Source organism: Puma concolor, chromosome D4 (genome assembly GCF_028749965.1).
Source record: "Puma concolor isolate L17-30 chromosome D4, mPumCon1.1.hap2, whole genome shotgun sequence".
Taxonomy (NCBI): Eukaryota; Metazoa; Chordata; class Mammalia; order Carnivora; family Felidae; genus Puma; species Puma concolor.
Genome location: NC_141679.1, coordinates 87,330,192 through 87,345,866, shown reverse-complemented (window position 1 = coordinate 87,345,866; position 15,675 = coordinate 87,330,192). Strand labels below are relative to the sequence as shown.

Below are 15,675 nucleotides of genomic sequence, written 5' to 3'. Positions count from 1 at the left end.
GTCTACTTTCTGTCTTTATAGCTTTCCCTATTCTGGACTTTCATATAAATGGATCACATAATACACGGTCTCTGTGACTGGCTTCTTCGACTTGGTGCAATGTTTCCGAGAGGAGTCTGTACTCCCACGGTATCCTGCCTCAGATGAGGGACCCCGAAAGGTACAGACAGCATATCAAGAAATGCATGATGGGGCGCCTGGGTGGCGCAGTCGGTTAAGCGTCCGACTTCAGCCAGGTCACGATCTCGCGGTCCGGGAGTTCGAGCCCCGCGTCAGGCTCTGGGCTGATGGCTCGGAGCCTGGAGCCTGTTTCCGATTCTGTGTCTCCCTCTCTCTCTGACCCTCCCCCGTTCATGCTCTGTCTCTCTCTGTCCCAAAAAAATAAAAAAAAAAAAAAAAAAAAAGAAATGCATGATAAAACCTGCCTTAAGCAGCAGCAGAGATTATAGAAAGATAAGACAGCTGTTTTCAGATACTCACAGAGTCCTTGGATCACTTGGGGCGAATGGGTACCATTTGCAGACGCGAGCAGACTGTCTGACATAAGAAAGAACTCACAATGACCCAGACGAGGTCCACAATGGAATGAGCTGGACGGCCGTCTATGAAGGATGCCATAGGAGGAAAGCTCCCCACACTAGGCGGGGAGGCTGGCCTCTGATGGCCAGTGACCCTCCCAAGACTAAATTCTTTGATTCTGCCAAATTCACATTAGTATAAGAAGAAATGGTTAAAAATGAAAAGTCTGCCCAGATTTAGGTTAATGAGACTAGTCCAAATGGATAAGTAGGGTTGTGTTCACCAGATTCACCTTGAGGCTGTACTCAGCAGGACTGGAAATGAATACCAGCAAAGTTATTGTTTCTCTCAACCCCTGTGGTTTCTGTGAGGCTCCAACAATTAATGACTCTTTGAACATCAAAGGAATCCAGCTGCAGATCCAGATGAGGCCCACTCTGGTATATTCCTGTTTTATCATTTGGTCTTAGGATCGGGGGTACCTCATTCCACCTTTCCAAATGGTAATGAATTTAAAAAAAAAAAAAAAAAAAACCTTCTAGTTGACTTGATAATTACTGCAAGCCAGGAACCAATTTTGCAACAATAAAACACAATCAGTTTAATATACGAATTCAATCCAATCTGCAAATAGCATTTTTCTTTTTCTAATGGGCCATTATATCATATTGTATTATATTATATTATATTATATTATATTATATTATATTATATTATATTATATGTTGTCCATCCCCTTTCTATGATAAGGCTCTTTCTTCTGCAGATGATCTCACCTAAGTCTGGCTATCTAGGTAAATACCTTCCTCACAAAAGGCCAAACATTTAAAAGGTATAGAGTTCGGGGCACCTGGCTGGCTCAGGGAGAAGAGCGTGTGACTCTTGAACTCAGGGCTATAAATTCAAGCCCCACATTGTGTGTAGAGATTACTTAAAAATAAAACCTTTGAAAGAGAATAAAGTAAAAGGTATAGAGTTCAACAGTACCTTCTGGGATTAAGCAATACCAACTTGACATTGGTAATCTTCTATTCAATTATTTCAAGTCAACAGATATTGCCTCACTATATGCCGCTCAGGTCAGGGGGAGAATTAGGGCAGGGTGGATTCTCAGTTTTGGATAGGATAATCTCTGGATAATCTTGAAATCTATTTGGGGAATAACAGACGTGGTTCTAAATGGATCTCTCCTCATCTTTTGTGGGCCCGGGATGGAACTCTCTGTGTGTCCCTCAGAAACAGGTAGAGTTAGAGAGGAGTGGAGCAGGAATCAGAAGACAGTTCCAGTTGCTTCTCTGGCGTAATTCCTCAGTGGCCAAATGGTCTTTTCGGCCCTCTATTCCTTGCTCTGTAAAATGGGGTGAAAACACGGTCTTGCTTCCTTCACCACGTCATTGTGGAGCTCAAACTCCATGGCGCATATGCCAGTCTTTTGAGTGAGCAAACTCAACAGGTCTTCTGGAATCCTCACCTGCATGAAACACCAGTCCCTTAAGAGGGCCCACAAGCCTCAGCTGAAGGGACAACTGTTTCCATGTCACCCAGATTGCGTTCTCTAATTGGCTGCCTGAGCTCTAACCGAGGTTTCAAATTTGTTTTAAAACAAAGATGGTGTTTGGTCACATGCAACTGCCGAAATAGGCAATCTATAATTAGCTCCAGCTGAAGCCTCATCTCCCAAAGTCACTACTGTTGTCGTCATCCCTTTTCTTTCTTTAACAAGCCCTGCCCCTCTTTTGTCCTAGGACGGGCTTCTGGCTCACATGCCCTTTACAAAGAAGATTTCCCTGGCTGGCTGCCATGGGTTTCTCTGCCCACTTCCATTTTAAGTTATTTTCCCTCAGCTGTCCCAATTTCTTCTGAAATAAAGGCAGGTGCCAAAAAACGGCTGGTTCGTGTCTAAAGAAAACTTGGCTTGACCTGTTGTAAGCCAGCAAGAGGCTTTGTGTAGTCACATGGCCTGGGTTCACCACCACCCACTGATAAGCACTCACAGTGGATTCCTGCACAAACCCTTGCATCTCAGACTGACCCTCTGGGTCACGTGAAGAAGCTACCAAAATTTGATATGGTGTTTTCCAATGCCCCATTTCGGACAGAAGGGCCCCCAAATTCTCTTTTGGTTTTGCTAGCTCTGCAAAACTGCAACACCGCTTTTTCTGTATGTAGCATTAGCTGATAGAATTTCGACAGGAAGTGGTATGGGGGGGGTTCATGAGGGAGTATGTCTTCCTGTGGCCCACTTATTTACAAAAAAAGGAGGTTCTCTAATACTTCAACCATTTGCCACAGGATGAACTTGGATGTAAGTGGCTCTTGGATGTAAGCGGTAACTTGGATGTAAATTGGTTCATTCTGTGTGTCTCAAGCTGAAAGAGGTGTAGAAATCGAGTTCACACTAAATCTACACACCAAAAGAGTAATAAGGAATTGTTTTCATGTCACAGAACTGAGATAAGTCAGAGCCCAAGATTTTAGAGCCAATGTGACCCCAAGGGGCAAAGCTCCCTTTGGTTAATTGAAAAAGTTTTCTTTTAACACCTGAAAGAAAAATGGTCACTTTCTCCTTATATGCCATTACAAATTTACTACCAAAAAAAAGAAAAAAAAAAAAAAAAGATGAGCATCAATATCAGATGTATCATGAATTACAGTTGTGGCACAAAGCATGGCATAAAAATATTGAGTAACTCCTGCAGCCAGATGCCCTCGATGTGCCTGGCAACATACATCAGGTGGGTAGGTCCACGAAAGCAGAAAGGTTCACATAGGCTCACACTTCACTGAGCCCAGACCCTCTGAGTTTAGCCATCCTGTCTTTCCAAGTGACTTATTCATCAGATGTGTATGGGAAAATATCTAGCTCACAATGCCATTTTGTGTAAAACTCAGAAGAAGAAAAAAAACTTAAACTGGTCTCTAAGCCTCTTGGACTTACCCAAAGATTCTATCTTGCACAGTGTTACTTTTGGTCTTCCTAGGCTGATCCTAAGTGGGTTAAATACCTTAGATGTTGATCCAATATACTGTGGGCAGGAGTTAAAAACACCTTACAGATACCCACCCAACCAACAAATGGATTTAATTCACTGGTGTATTATCAGACTTTTTTTTTCATACTTGATGAGAGATTCTCCAAATGTTTTACGTGCAAATGGTCCAAACAAACTAAACTCACAAGAGAAACAGGTTACTAGGTAAAGCACTCGGAAGTTCTAGTCCAGGCTGGAAATCAGGTTAAGCCACACTGAATCAAACACTTGGGAAGAGTGCCTGAGACTACCAAGTCAGGCTGGGCCAGGAAAACACCATGAGAGACAGAAGGGGAAGGGACAGCCTCTGCTTGAGGTTCTTATAAAGAAAGGACAGCACTTTTCTTTATGGCCCCCCATCCATCTTCTGTCCCCCCATCCTCCTTGGCCAAAGCCCACTCCAGAACAGGAATAACAACATCCTAGGTTTGCAACACTTTCACTTTTAGGAAGACTTTCCCCCCAGATTCTTTCACTCTAGATCACGATCCCATCTTCTGGATAAGCACGTCAATGGGGATGAGCCTAAACGATGAGAACTGTCAGTCTTCACCCACATCCTCACAGAGCTGCCTCAAACCCCAGTTCCCATTTTTTCTAACTCCCACATGCTTCTGAGAGGAACCAGATCAGGGCCCACGGCTGGCATGGAAACGAGAAGGGAAGGGAGGGGTGCCACTGGAGGATGGATGAAATAGTCCATGGGGGGTAGGGGAGAGCATCAAGCTTAGCTTGGAAGGTCAGTGGGTGACAAAAGGCGACTCCCGAGACTTGGCCTTCTACTCTGGGGAAAGCCTAAGCAAAAAGGGCTATTGCCCACCAGACAGCCCCAGACGGTGCCCACCTGTGCCCACGGAGAGCCTTTCCCCCTGGCCCTAGCACCCACAGAGGTCAAGAAGCAGCTCCACTCCCACCAAGGCACAAATTGGGTGTTCTACCCAGCCCAACAGGCGGTCCACCAGACCTGCCACGCTCCCAGGGGCTGCTCAAAAAGCCGGGCTGTTCAGACCTGTCACCAAGCAGCCAGACCTGTCACCCCGAGCCCCCGGAGCTGCGGCGCGAAGAAGCCCCCTCCCAGACCGCGCGGACTGTGCGCGCCGCCTACCCGAAGCTCGCCCTCGGTGCGGTGCAGTCCCAGGCGCCGCAGTCCCACGGCCAAGTCGTTGACACACAGGCCGCCGTCACGGTTGACGTCGAGGGTCTGGAAGAGGCTCCACAGGCGCAGCCGGTGGTCCGGGCCCCCGCAGACGGCGCCGCCGCACGGGTCCACGGACGCCGGCGACGAGGCGGACGACGAGGCGGCGGTGGCGGCGTCCGGCGGCGGGGAAGCCACGCAGCGGCACAACACACTGCTCACCATCGGGCGCGAGACAGGGGCGCCGGGCGCGAGGCGGGGGCGGCTGGCCGGCGGGGAGAACGCGGAAGACACGCTGGAGTCCCCAGACGGCGAGCGCGGGATGGAAGAAGCCGGCAAGGGGGCGGGAGGGGCCGCTTCCGGGAGCCCCGCCCCGCCGCGCGCCGCCTTGTTGGCCACGCCCCCAGGCGCGCCGTGGGCCAGTCACAGGCCCCGACGGCCACCTGGGCGGGGCGGAGCCTCCCCGAGGACCGCGCACGCCGCGGGCACTGCGCGGATCAATGGAGAAGGCGGGGCGATCCCTGCTCAGCCTGCGGCCGATTCAAATTGAAAGAGGTGGGGATTGGCTGAACTGGGCCAGAGAGAGGAAGTCACGCCGTGATAGGCAGAAGTTATGTGACTAGCAGGCGGAAGGCCCCGTGTCCAATTTCCATTGAGAAACGCTGTTTAGGCTGAGGAATCGTAAGGCTGGGAGGAGCGGTCATGTACGGAGATATCGTAGTCTCGGGTGGGAAGTAGGATTTGTGTGAAGAGCACTTGTGAGCTGAGGCTGCAAGGCAGAGTTGGCCCCCGTGAGTAGAATTAAAAATTAATTGGCCAGTGGCTCAAGGCCAAAAGCACTAGGTATCCTCAGGAGGCCGGGTTTCGGTAATCGAACTCCCTAAACCACCAATAAAATAGCTGAATTTAACGGCGTTTAATAGTCGTAATACTGACGATTGAAGGACAGAACGATTTTCCAATGGAAGTGAATAAAGGCAGGTGGGCGGAGCGCTCTGTAGCGACAGACCAATGATCAGGCCAATTCCAGCAAATAGGCGTGTCCTTTAGCTGAGCGACACATCACAAGAACCAGTGATCGACGTGATGCCTGAGCCGCGGCCAACCAGGAGGGCACGTTCCCCGGGAGAAGGTGTGGGAGGCGGGAAAAGGGGAAGTGGGCGGATCTCCGCACGCCCCGGCGGAAGAGGCAGATTCAGGAAGCCATTACGCAGCTGGCTGGCAGCGGCCGGGCCGGTCGGGGCTGGGCCCTACGCACTTTGCGTAGCGAGGGGGGTTACCAAAGGCCTGGTGCTTGGCCTTGGGCAAGCCCGGCCTATCCCCTGTAGGGGGGTGGGTGAGAGGCGAGGTTGAGGAAGAAGAGAAGGGGAATTGGGGCGGCTGGGGGGATTATAATTTCTTTAAAAAGGGAGGGTGGGGAGAGGCCATGGCCGTCCCAGCCAAGAAGAGGAAGATGAACTTCTCTGAGCGAGAGGTGGAAATCATCGTAGAGGAGCTGGAACTGAAGAAGCACCTGCTGGTGAACCACTTCAACGCCGGGGTCCCTCTGGCTGCCAAGAGTGCGGCCTGGCACGGCATCTTAAGAAGGGTCAACGCGGTGGCCACCTGCCGCAGGGAGCTGCCTGAGGTCAAGAAGAAGTGGTCTGACCTCAAGACCGAGGTCCGTCGCAAGGTTGCCCAGGTCCGGGCAGCGGTGGAGGGTGGCGAGGCCCCAGGGCCCACAGAGGAGGATGGAGCCGGTGGGCCTGGGACAGGTGGTGGCAGTGGCGGCGGTGGCCCAGCTGTAGCCCCCGTCCTGCTCACCCCCATGCAACAGCGCATCTGCAACCTGCTGGGCGAGGCTACCATCATCAGCTTGCCCAGTACCACAGAGATCCACCCCGTGGCCCTTGGACCCACAGCCACTGCAGCCGCAGCCACGGTCACCCTGACACAGAGTGAGTGACCTCTCCCGCCCAGTCCGTCGTGCATAAATGGGAAGGGCCAGCCAGAGCTGGGGCAGCCCGGGGAAGGTTGGCTGCCAAGGGTCAAAGGTCAGATGGGAGTCTTGGAAGACCACCCGGCCTTCCAAGAGCTCCGCAGACAGAAGTGATCTCACTCTCTTTGGGACTTCCTCAGCACACAGTCTGGACTTCTGATGGGCTGGATTGCTCTCAACTGTTTTGCCATCATTCGTGTCCATGACTGACTGAACTCTGTGGTCCTTGAAGACAGAGACCATGTCTGTATCCCCACGGGACTTATCACAGGGACTGGCACATAGTAGGCAGTCAGGACATATTTGTCGAATGGACAGATAGATGGGAATAATAATACCCAAGTAAGGCATCGATTCTGGACAAAGACGTTCTGGGTTTTCAGTGCGGCAAACGTTCATCAGGCATTGCTCAGAAACCTCATGGTTCCTAGCGTTAATCTGTTCGTTCACTCCTCAAACACCAGCACTTACTCCATTCAAACATTGTGCTTGGCACCGGGATTTGGATTCCCAAGGTGTTTAAAATATAGGCCAGCTATATTCTAGTAGGACAGATAAGACACACATGAATAACCGTAGTGTCAGTCAGGAGAACCTAAGGACTCAGAAGGAAGGGGCTTCCTGATCGGGGTGGGGACCCAGAGCTGATGTTGGCACTGAAGGATAGAGAAAATTGACCTTTCCCACAGGCGTGGAGGCCCAAACAGCCCACCCAGAATTCCTTCAAAGGTTCTCAGCTATGAATGACGATGGTTTGGTTGGATTTTTCAGTTCAGATAAGGGTTTGTACCAGTGACCGTGAACTGCTTGTTTGTGCTGGGCTATTGGCCTGTATCAGTCAGTGATCCTCAGTGGAGCTCTGGGGAATTGGGTGTGTGTGTGAGTGCCATCCCCCCCTGCAGCCATATTTTCTAAGGATAGCAGGTGGGAAAGAGGATCGAACACTAGTCTAAAGCAGTTGCTGCTCTAGAACAGGAAGGACCTCTAGGTATTCCTTTGGCCAAGGAGACAGGAGGCATTTATTGGGCACTTCAGCAACTGCTTGGCCATAAAAGAAGGAGGGAGATAAGGCAAGTGTGGCTGCAAACGCTTCAAGCAGAGTCCCACCCAAGATGGCTGCTGAGTGCTGGCACTGGAGAGCATGTGGCCCTGCCTTTATCGGCTGGAAGCATCCCAGTGCGGTGGTTCTGAGCAAGTTGGACTCCGGTGTTAGGGAGACCTGAGCTTGCTTCCTGGGCCTGTTGAATAAACTGTGTAACCTTGGGCGAGTACTCCACGTTTTTGAGTCTGTTTCCCCATCTCCAAAACGGAACACGACAGTGCCTGCCTCTCTGTGTCATTCTGAGGATTCGTCGAGCTAACGCGTGCAAAGGGCTTAGCACGGTGCCTGGCACATAGTAGGCGCTCTGTGCACCAGCATTGTTATCAGCATCTTTGCTTTTGCCTGATCTGGGACTGGTCCTATGGTTACCAAGTAGATTCTAAACGCTTTAGATTCTAGATTTATGCAAGAAGAGCTCTAAAGCCAAAGGACCTGAATTCCCCCAGAATACGGCTTAACGGCCTCCTCCCTGCCCTGTGTGGCCAGCTTCATTCTTTTCAGCAGGTGACCTGCCACTGCCTTTGCTCTTTCTTCCCCCACAGTCCCCACGGAGACCACCTATCACACGCTGGAGGAGGGAGTGGTGGAGTACTGTACCGCTGAGGCGCCCCCACCCCTGCCCGCCGAGGCCCCCGTGGAGATGATGGCTCAGCACGCTGATACCTCGGTCAAACCCCAGGCGCTCAAGAGCCGCATTGCCCTCAACTCCGCCAAGCTGATCCAGGAGCAGCGAGTTACCAATCTGCACGTGAAGGAGATCGCCCAGCACCTGGAGCAGCAGAACGACCTACTGCAGATGATCCGCCGCTCCCAGGAGGTCCAGGCCTGCGCCCAGGAGCGCCAGGCCCAGGCCATGGAGGGCACCCAGGCAGCGCTGAGTGTCCTCATCCAGGTCCTCCGGCCCATGATCAAAGATTTCCGCCGCTACCTGCAGAGCAACACGCCCAACCCCGCTCCCGCCTCTGACCCCGGACAGGTGGCCCAGAACGGGCAGCCCGACAGCATCATCCAATGAGGACGGGGGTGGCGCCAGCCTTCTGCTCTGTTTGGATGACGTCACTGTGGTCTTGTACGTGGGTTCTGTGACTGGCCACGTGGACAGCTCTCTCTTTGATAGACTGTTAGGGGTCCGCAGTTTCGGAGGAGTGAGGGAGACCGAGAAGAACTTGTTGGGCTCCTGGGACCCGCACTCTCTTACCCTCACCACTTGATCTGCCTGGCTGACAGCCTGAAGATTGGCTAGGTGGGCGGTGGGCGCTGGTGAGGCTCCACACCTTGTCATGAGCCAGGGCTTGGGACACGACCCAGACCCTGTCTAGGACAACTGTAAGGGAGGTTCTCACTGGGGGCCGTCTCCCAGCCGGGGTCTGTGCTGAAATTCTCCCCCTTCCCCCCACCCCTCCCAACCCAACCCAGTGTCATCGTTTGGAATAAGATGTCAGTGGTGCTGGCAGTGACACAATACCTTCTTCCTCCCTAGGGAGGCAAAGTGACTAGGCCTGAAGAGGAAACTCCACCCTTTTCTCCTTTGCACTGTGCCTCAGTTCTCAGGGGATTCTAGTCAATCTGTGCTCTCCCCAACCCCACCCCAGCCCGGGCCTGACAGGGGCCCCCTTGGTATATACCCTGAGCTGCCTCTGCATTACACCCAGGATGGGGCCCGCTGGGCTCAGGGATGCTGGGTGCGGTGGGGACAGCTTGGCCACCGTCTTGTCCTCCACTGCATCCCTGGGCAGCCCTTTAGTGGTTTGTCCTGACAGCTCTTGACTCAGGTTGGGCATCAGGCTTTAGGTGCTGTAAATTCGAGAGAAAACAGACCCGCTTGGAATCGTATTGTTCCCCCCCTCCCCCCACCCGCCCCGCCCCTGCAGTGAATCTGAGGTGACCGGTTGGCTTCTTCCAGAAGGCTTGCTTCAAGCCAGCTGTCTTTATTCTGTACCACGGACCCCTTCTGGGAAAGGGCGGGGGGCACACCCCCCTTCTGGCCACACCCTTCATCCTTTCCTCTCTACTGACTCCACGATTCCGAAACTCATTGTGGGAAAAAGCCTCCTCAGCATCACGCCCCGGACTCCCTGTCCCATTATTCAGCGCCTCGTGTTCCTGCGGGACTCCCACTGCCTGGCTGGGCGAATCTGAAGGCCTGATTGGCCCCGAGTGTCTGAGGGGGAGAGCAAGAGCTGACCTAAGACGCGGGACCTTTGACTTCTGTGCTCGGGGAAGAGCAGACCGACCTCGGAGTGCGGAAGGAGGTAGTGTGTTCCCTGTTCCGTCTTGACGCTCTGTCACCTTCTGTAGGGAGTTTACCCAGATGGCATTTGTCTGTTTCATTTTCAGAATCGCCATCGATCACCGAGACGCTCGCATCTCCCCAGATCATTCCCCGGGATTGCCATTTTGCTGCCGGTGCCTTGGCCACGCGTGACCAACGGTTGCAACTCGAGGCTCCGGATCTCAGCTAAACCATGGAGGTGCTGCGCTTCTGGGCATGTACGTTTGGAATTGCTTGCTCTGCAGTTGCAATCACCGGAAGATGCTCCCAGAGATGGTCGGGAGGTGACCGCAGTACAGTACGGTCCACCCCCCCTGTGGAGCACGGGTGCAGCGTCGGCTACAGAGCAATGGAGAGGAATCAGGCTGGTGAGGGGGTGAATGGCGGAAAGAAAGCTCCGCGGGCTGGAAAGCAGCAGCCCCTGGCAGCCCGGGCACGCTCCCTCCGTGGAGCCCGACAGCCCTGGCCGGGAAGCTGTGGAGACTTCCTGAGGACTTGCCACTTGGTTTGGTTTTTCTCTGGGGTTGGCAACCTGAGCCAGTATTGGATCTGTTCCAATTGGGTATAAGGAGGAATCCTGGATCACTTAAACTGACTGCTTCTTTTCAGGTCATAATTTTAAATTAAAAAAAAATATATATGTATCACTTTTTTTTTTTACACATATCCGTGTCTTTATTGGTTATAGGTGGAAGAGATATGGGCTGGCAGAGAGCAGGGGCTGGCACAGTATGGCCCAGAGGTCATATCTGGCCCACCACCTGTCTTTGTAAATAAAGTTTTATTGGACACAGCCACAACTCTTCATTTACTTAATGTCTGTGGCAGGTTTTGTGCTACAATAGCAGAGCCGAGCAGTTGTGACAGAGACATCTGGCCCACAAAGCCAAAAGTATTTACTCTCCTTTATGGAAAAGTCTGCCTATCCTTGGTTTAGGTCAATGTTTCAGACTCTGGATGAGAATTACTTGGGTAAACATATCCCAAACCTGACCCCACGTAAAACCTAAAAGAGACTCCTGGAAGGAGAGCTCTAAGAATCTGCTTTGTAAACAAGCTCTCTGGGTGATTCTGGTATTTCCTGAAGGTTACAGATGAACTTTGCTAGAAGACTTAATCTCAGCTGGAATCACAGATCATGGAATCATGGAGCACGCTTCAGTGAGGGTGGTTCTCAGGAGTTGCTGCTGACAGTTGAGAAGTCCTGCCTAGCACATATTCTCACTTAAGAGTGGCCTTAATTCTGGAGGGAGCCCAGCCTTCTTGGATGTAGTTATCACTCTCTCCCGTAGTTAGTAATAATAAAAACAGAATTAACCAAGCCCCTGCTCTGTCTAGGCATTACCTCATTGGCTCCTTGCAATAGCCCCACGAATTAGGTAATAATACTGTTCTCAGTTCGCAGATGAGGACACTGAAGATCAGAGAGGTTAAGCCATTTGCTTAAAATCACACAGCTACCTGATTCTCTGGGGTGGCCTATGCTCTTAACTCTTGTTCTTAACCATGCTAATCTTGCTGCCAGTCAGATGTGAAATCACCTAGAGACCATTTGAGCCTAACCTTGAGAAGTCTCTAGGTCAAATGAGGAGGCCTAGGAGGCACGATGTGCTAAATTGTTCTTGGCACTTCAAAGAGAAACACAGTGACCTCTCTAATTCTCTGCAGGCTTTGGACGTTCATATTAAGAGGGAAAGGGGTGGTTTAACAGAATTAAACCCACCTCACCTTGATGCTGCTACTGGAGAACTGTCACTTACATTGGGGGTGACTGTTTTGGAGTCCTTCCTGAAATGTGGGAGATCATCCAACCCACTGAAACTTACTGGTTCAAGGGGTGGAGACCTTTTGCGTTTTAAACCATTTTGATGGCAGTCTTTCAGAAAGGTGTCCTTTGTGAACTGTAGTTTGCCCAGCAGGACCAAGGGGCCAGAAAAAAGCCCCTGGGCTCAGGCAGGTTTGGGCTTGAGCTGGGTTCCACTATTTACTCACTGTGTCTCTTAACTTTGCCGGACCTCAGTTTTCTCAGTTCTAAAGCGGGGATGATGAATTACAGTCCCCACGTGCTGGGGCTATTATGCAGTGTTATTCAATGGAAATGGCTACTATTTATTTTCTGTTGAAATTTTTAAGTTTATTTCTTTATTTACTTATTTTTGAGAGAGCTAGCATAAGCGGGGGAAGGGCAGAGAGAGAGGGGGACACAGAATCCCAAGCAGGCTCCCCGCTGTCAGCACCGTGAGATCATGACCTGAACTGAAATCAAGAGTTGGACACTTAACCGACTGAGCCACCAGGTGCCCCAAATAGCTACTGTTTATTGAGCACTTACCATGTGCAGACACTGTCCTAAGCACTGTAAGTATTAACCCATCTCATGAGATCAGGTACATAACACTTAGCGTGTGCCTAGGACGTGACGTGTGCTCAATAAATACTGGCTGCTGTCATCATTATTGCAGTGACTTGATACTCCAAAGGGGTAGCTAGTGAGTCTTGAGATCACAATGGGAGCTTTGTCAAAAGTGGTTTGAGCGTAAAACAACAAGCATTTATTTGTTTGTGATTTTGCAGTATGAGCAGGGCTCAGAGGGAACAGCTTGTCTCTCTCAGTGTCTGCTGGGGCACCCTCCACTTCCAAGAGAGCTCACGCACATGTCTCACAAGTTAATGATGGACGTGGGCTGGGAACTCCATCCTCTCCATGGGCTTCTCCACGTGGCTGCTTGGGCTCCCTCACAGCATGGTGGCTGGGGTTCCAAAAACGAGAACCGGAAGCTGCCTGTCCTCTGAAAGATTAGGTTTCCATCTGGCACAGCAACACTTCACTTTTTCTCTTGGTCGTGCAGTCACCTGGTAGCCCAGATTCAAGGGGATGAAGGAAGAGACTCCGCCTCTTGATGGAGCTGTGGCTCTCGCAGACGGGGAGGGGAGGAACGGATGGAGGCCATCTCTGGAATCAAGCTAACTTGCTGCTTTTATTACAAATGGGGGTCAGGACTCCTGACCCAGGAAAGACAGCCTCTCCTCCACATTCCAGCATTCTACCAGTCAGGAGGGAAGAGAGCTCCCCAGATTTTGAAAGACACCCTATTGAACCTATTTTCAATTTCCTGTAGCTTTGAGCCAAGAGATTAGAAGCAAAAACCCTTGGCAGGTGGCAGTGCGGCGGGGCGGGGGTGGGGAGGGTGTACTTTGGCTCCTTCTACTGTGGAAGTCTTTGCACATTAGAAAGGGGCCTATCTGTGCAGACCTGCTCGGAGATCTCCCTGAAAAAGACTTCCTGACCCCTGGGGAAATTCCAGACAATTGGTCAGGGCTGGAGAGAGTGGCAAGGTGCTTACGGAGAGGAACAGGCAGAGACAAACCCACTCTTTTAATTAGAGAAGATGAGGGGAGCCTGGGTGGCTCAGTCGGTTAGGCACCTGACTTCCGTTCATATCTCACGGCTCTGGGTTTGAGCCCCGTATCCGGCTCTCTGCTGTCAGCACAGAGCCCGCTTTGCATCCTCTGTCCCCTTCTCTCTCTGCCTCTCCCCCCACCTCTCTGTCTGTCTGAATGAATGAATAAATAAATAAATAGAAGATGAGCTGAAGTTGGCATGGCTGGAATGTGTTGGTTCTCTGTCAAATCTGGGCCATCAACCTTCTGTGCCCCACCTCTTCCTTGGCCAACTCCTGGGTGGCCCTTGGGGCTCAGCCTGGATATCACTTCCTGGGTAGGCTCCCCCACTGCTGTGCACCCCCATGGCTCCCCACACCATTCTCCCTAACTCTAGTCCACATGGACTCTCTTGTTTTCCAACAGTCCCCTCACTGGGAGCCACTCGGTTTCAGCAGCCTTGTCCACTTTGTTCCTGGCTTTAGCCCAGCTCTGAGAATGGCACCCTTACTCCCCAGCTGCCCGAGCTAGAAGCCCAGGTGACATCCTTGTTTCCTCCCGTGGCCTTGCCCCTCACATCCTCCAGTGGTTAAGGCTGCTTCTAACCCTCAAGTCTATCCACCTGTCTCTCTCTCACCTGAGTTACCCACAGCAGCCTCCCTGCTTCCACACCCTTCCAGAGTCTTCAGAAGCAAATCAAACCAGGCCACTCCCTGTTCTATTCTTTCAAGGACTTCCCTTAACTCTCAGGCTGAAGTATAAGCTCCTGCATGTGACCTACAGGGGCCTTTCATGGTCTGATGCTGCCTCCCATCTTGTACTTCATTCCAGCCACCGTGAAAGTTTACTTCCTTATTGTGAGAAGTAAGCGATTCATTGTTAGAAATACCAAAGAAAAGCTGTGCTGTCTGGTTAACAATAGGATTACAACATATTGGAAATATGTACGAACCCCTCCCTGCTGCACAATGGAATCCCAAACCCTTAGATGCTTTACTTCCTGGTTCTTCCCCTTTCCACTTTGGGGGCTTATGTTTCATGGGCTTTGCAATAAGTGTGCGCCAAAGGACTTCAGTTCTTCCTGTGTCACCTCAAGGAATGTACATTTGTTCCAGTCAGACTGCTTTTTGCCTTACACGGGCATAGACGACACCCAGGTAAGGCTGTGACCTCTGCAGTACTCAGCCAATGAGGAACCAGGGGAGGGACTTGCCTCTGTAGTACTCAGCCAATGAGGAACCAGGGGAGGGACTTCATGCTAGGAGATAAATTGTCTGCTGTTGCCTTCTGGAGTGTCTGTCCATCAGACACCAGCTCTTGTGAGAACGCTGATTAAAGCTTCGCTTCACTGTGCTCCGAGTCTCCGCGTCCCTCCTTTGATTGGGTCAGCGGGCTTATTTCTCACATTTGTCCATTGATGGTATCTCAATAAAACCGGAAGGAAAAATAAAGTTTACTTCCTTAAAAATGTCAGGCTCTTTCTACCCTCCAGACCTTTACCTTTGCTATTCCTCTTAATCAGAACAACTTTCTTCCTCATCACTTTCCTAATTTCTATTCATCCTTCACATCCGGCTTGGGTGTCACTTCCTCCAGGGAGTCTTCTTGAGTCACACCCTGTGCTTTCTGTCTCACCTATTTTTCGCATTGTAGTGCAATAGCATGTTTAAATGTCTTGGCCCTGCTGTAGAAGGATTTCTCAACCTCAGCATGGTTTTTTTGTTTTGTTGTTTTTTGTTGTTTTTTTATTTTTTATTTTTGAGGAGAGGAAGGGTGCAAGTGATGGAGAGAAGAGAGGGAGAGAATCCCACGAGGGGCAGAGAAGAGAGAGAGAAGCAGGGCTCACCTGAAGCAGGGCTCATGCTCACCCTTTGAAGGGCTCATGTTTACCCAAAGCGGGGCACGAGTTCACCCGAAGTGGGACTCGAACTCTCAAACCAAGAGATCGTGACCTGAGCCGAAATCAGATGCTTCACTACTGAGCCACCCAGGTGCCCAGCATGATTGTTTTCTTGGACTGGATCATTCCTCAGTCCAAGGAATATAGGGGGCCAGCCTATGTGCTGTAGGCTGTTTAGCGGGATCCTGACCTGTGCACACTAGATGCCAGTAGCACATCCCATCCGGTGGTGACAGTCAGAACTGTGTCCAGACATTGCTAAATGCCCCCCACCCTGTGCAAAATCTCCCCCCAGTTAAGAACAACTGCCCTATGGCAACAGCATCAGTTTTTTTTTTAAGTTTATTTGTTTATTT

The 15,675-nt window shown here is 51.2% G+C and overlaps 2 protein-coding genes across 3 annotated transcripts in view; one reads left to right on the top strand and one right to left on the bottom strand.

The window, feature by feature from the left end:
* Positions 1-5,026, bottom strand: part of SLC25A25 (solute carrier family 25 member 25) — a 35,676-nt gene extending 30,650 nt beyond the window's left edge. Inside the window, exon 1 of one of the 2 annotated variants that reach the window (XM_086684124.1) lies at positions 4,657-5,026. In XM_086684124.1, the coding sequence (XP_086540250.1) occupies positions 4,657-4,911 (255 nt within the window). In that variant the 5' untranslated portion in view covers positions 4,912-5,026. The remainder of the gene's footprint in view (positions 1-4,656) is intronic. The other variant, XM_086684125.1, reaches the window with a different exon arrangement.
* Positions 5,027-5,262: 236 nt separating this feature from the next.
* NAIF1 (nuclear apoptosis inducing factor 1) lies at positions 5,263-14,772 on the top strand. The gene is made up of 3 exons (XM_025914576.2): positions 5,263-6,623; positions 8,309-10,018; positions 10,104-14,772. Exons 1-2 carry the CDS (start codon positions 6,113-6,115, stop codon positions 8,779-8,781), a joined length of 984 nt encoding a protein of 327 aa, XP_025770361.1. The 5' UTR covers positions 5,263-6,112; the 3' UTR covers positions 8,782-10,018; positions 10,104-14,772.
* Positions 14,773-15,675: the final 903 nt, after the last annotated feature.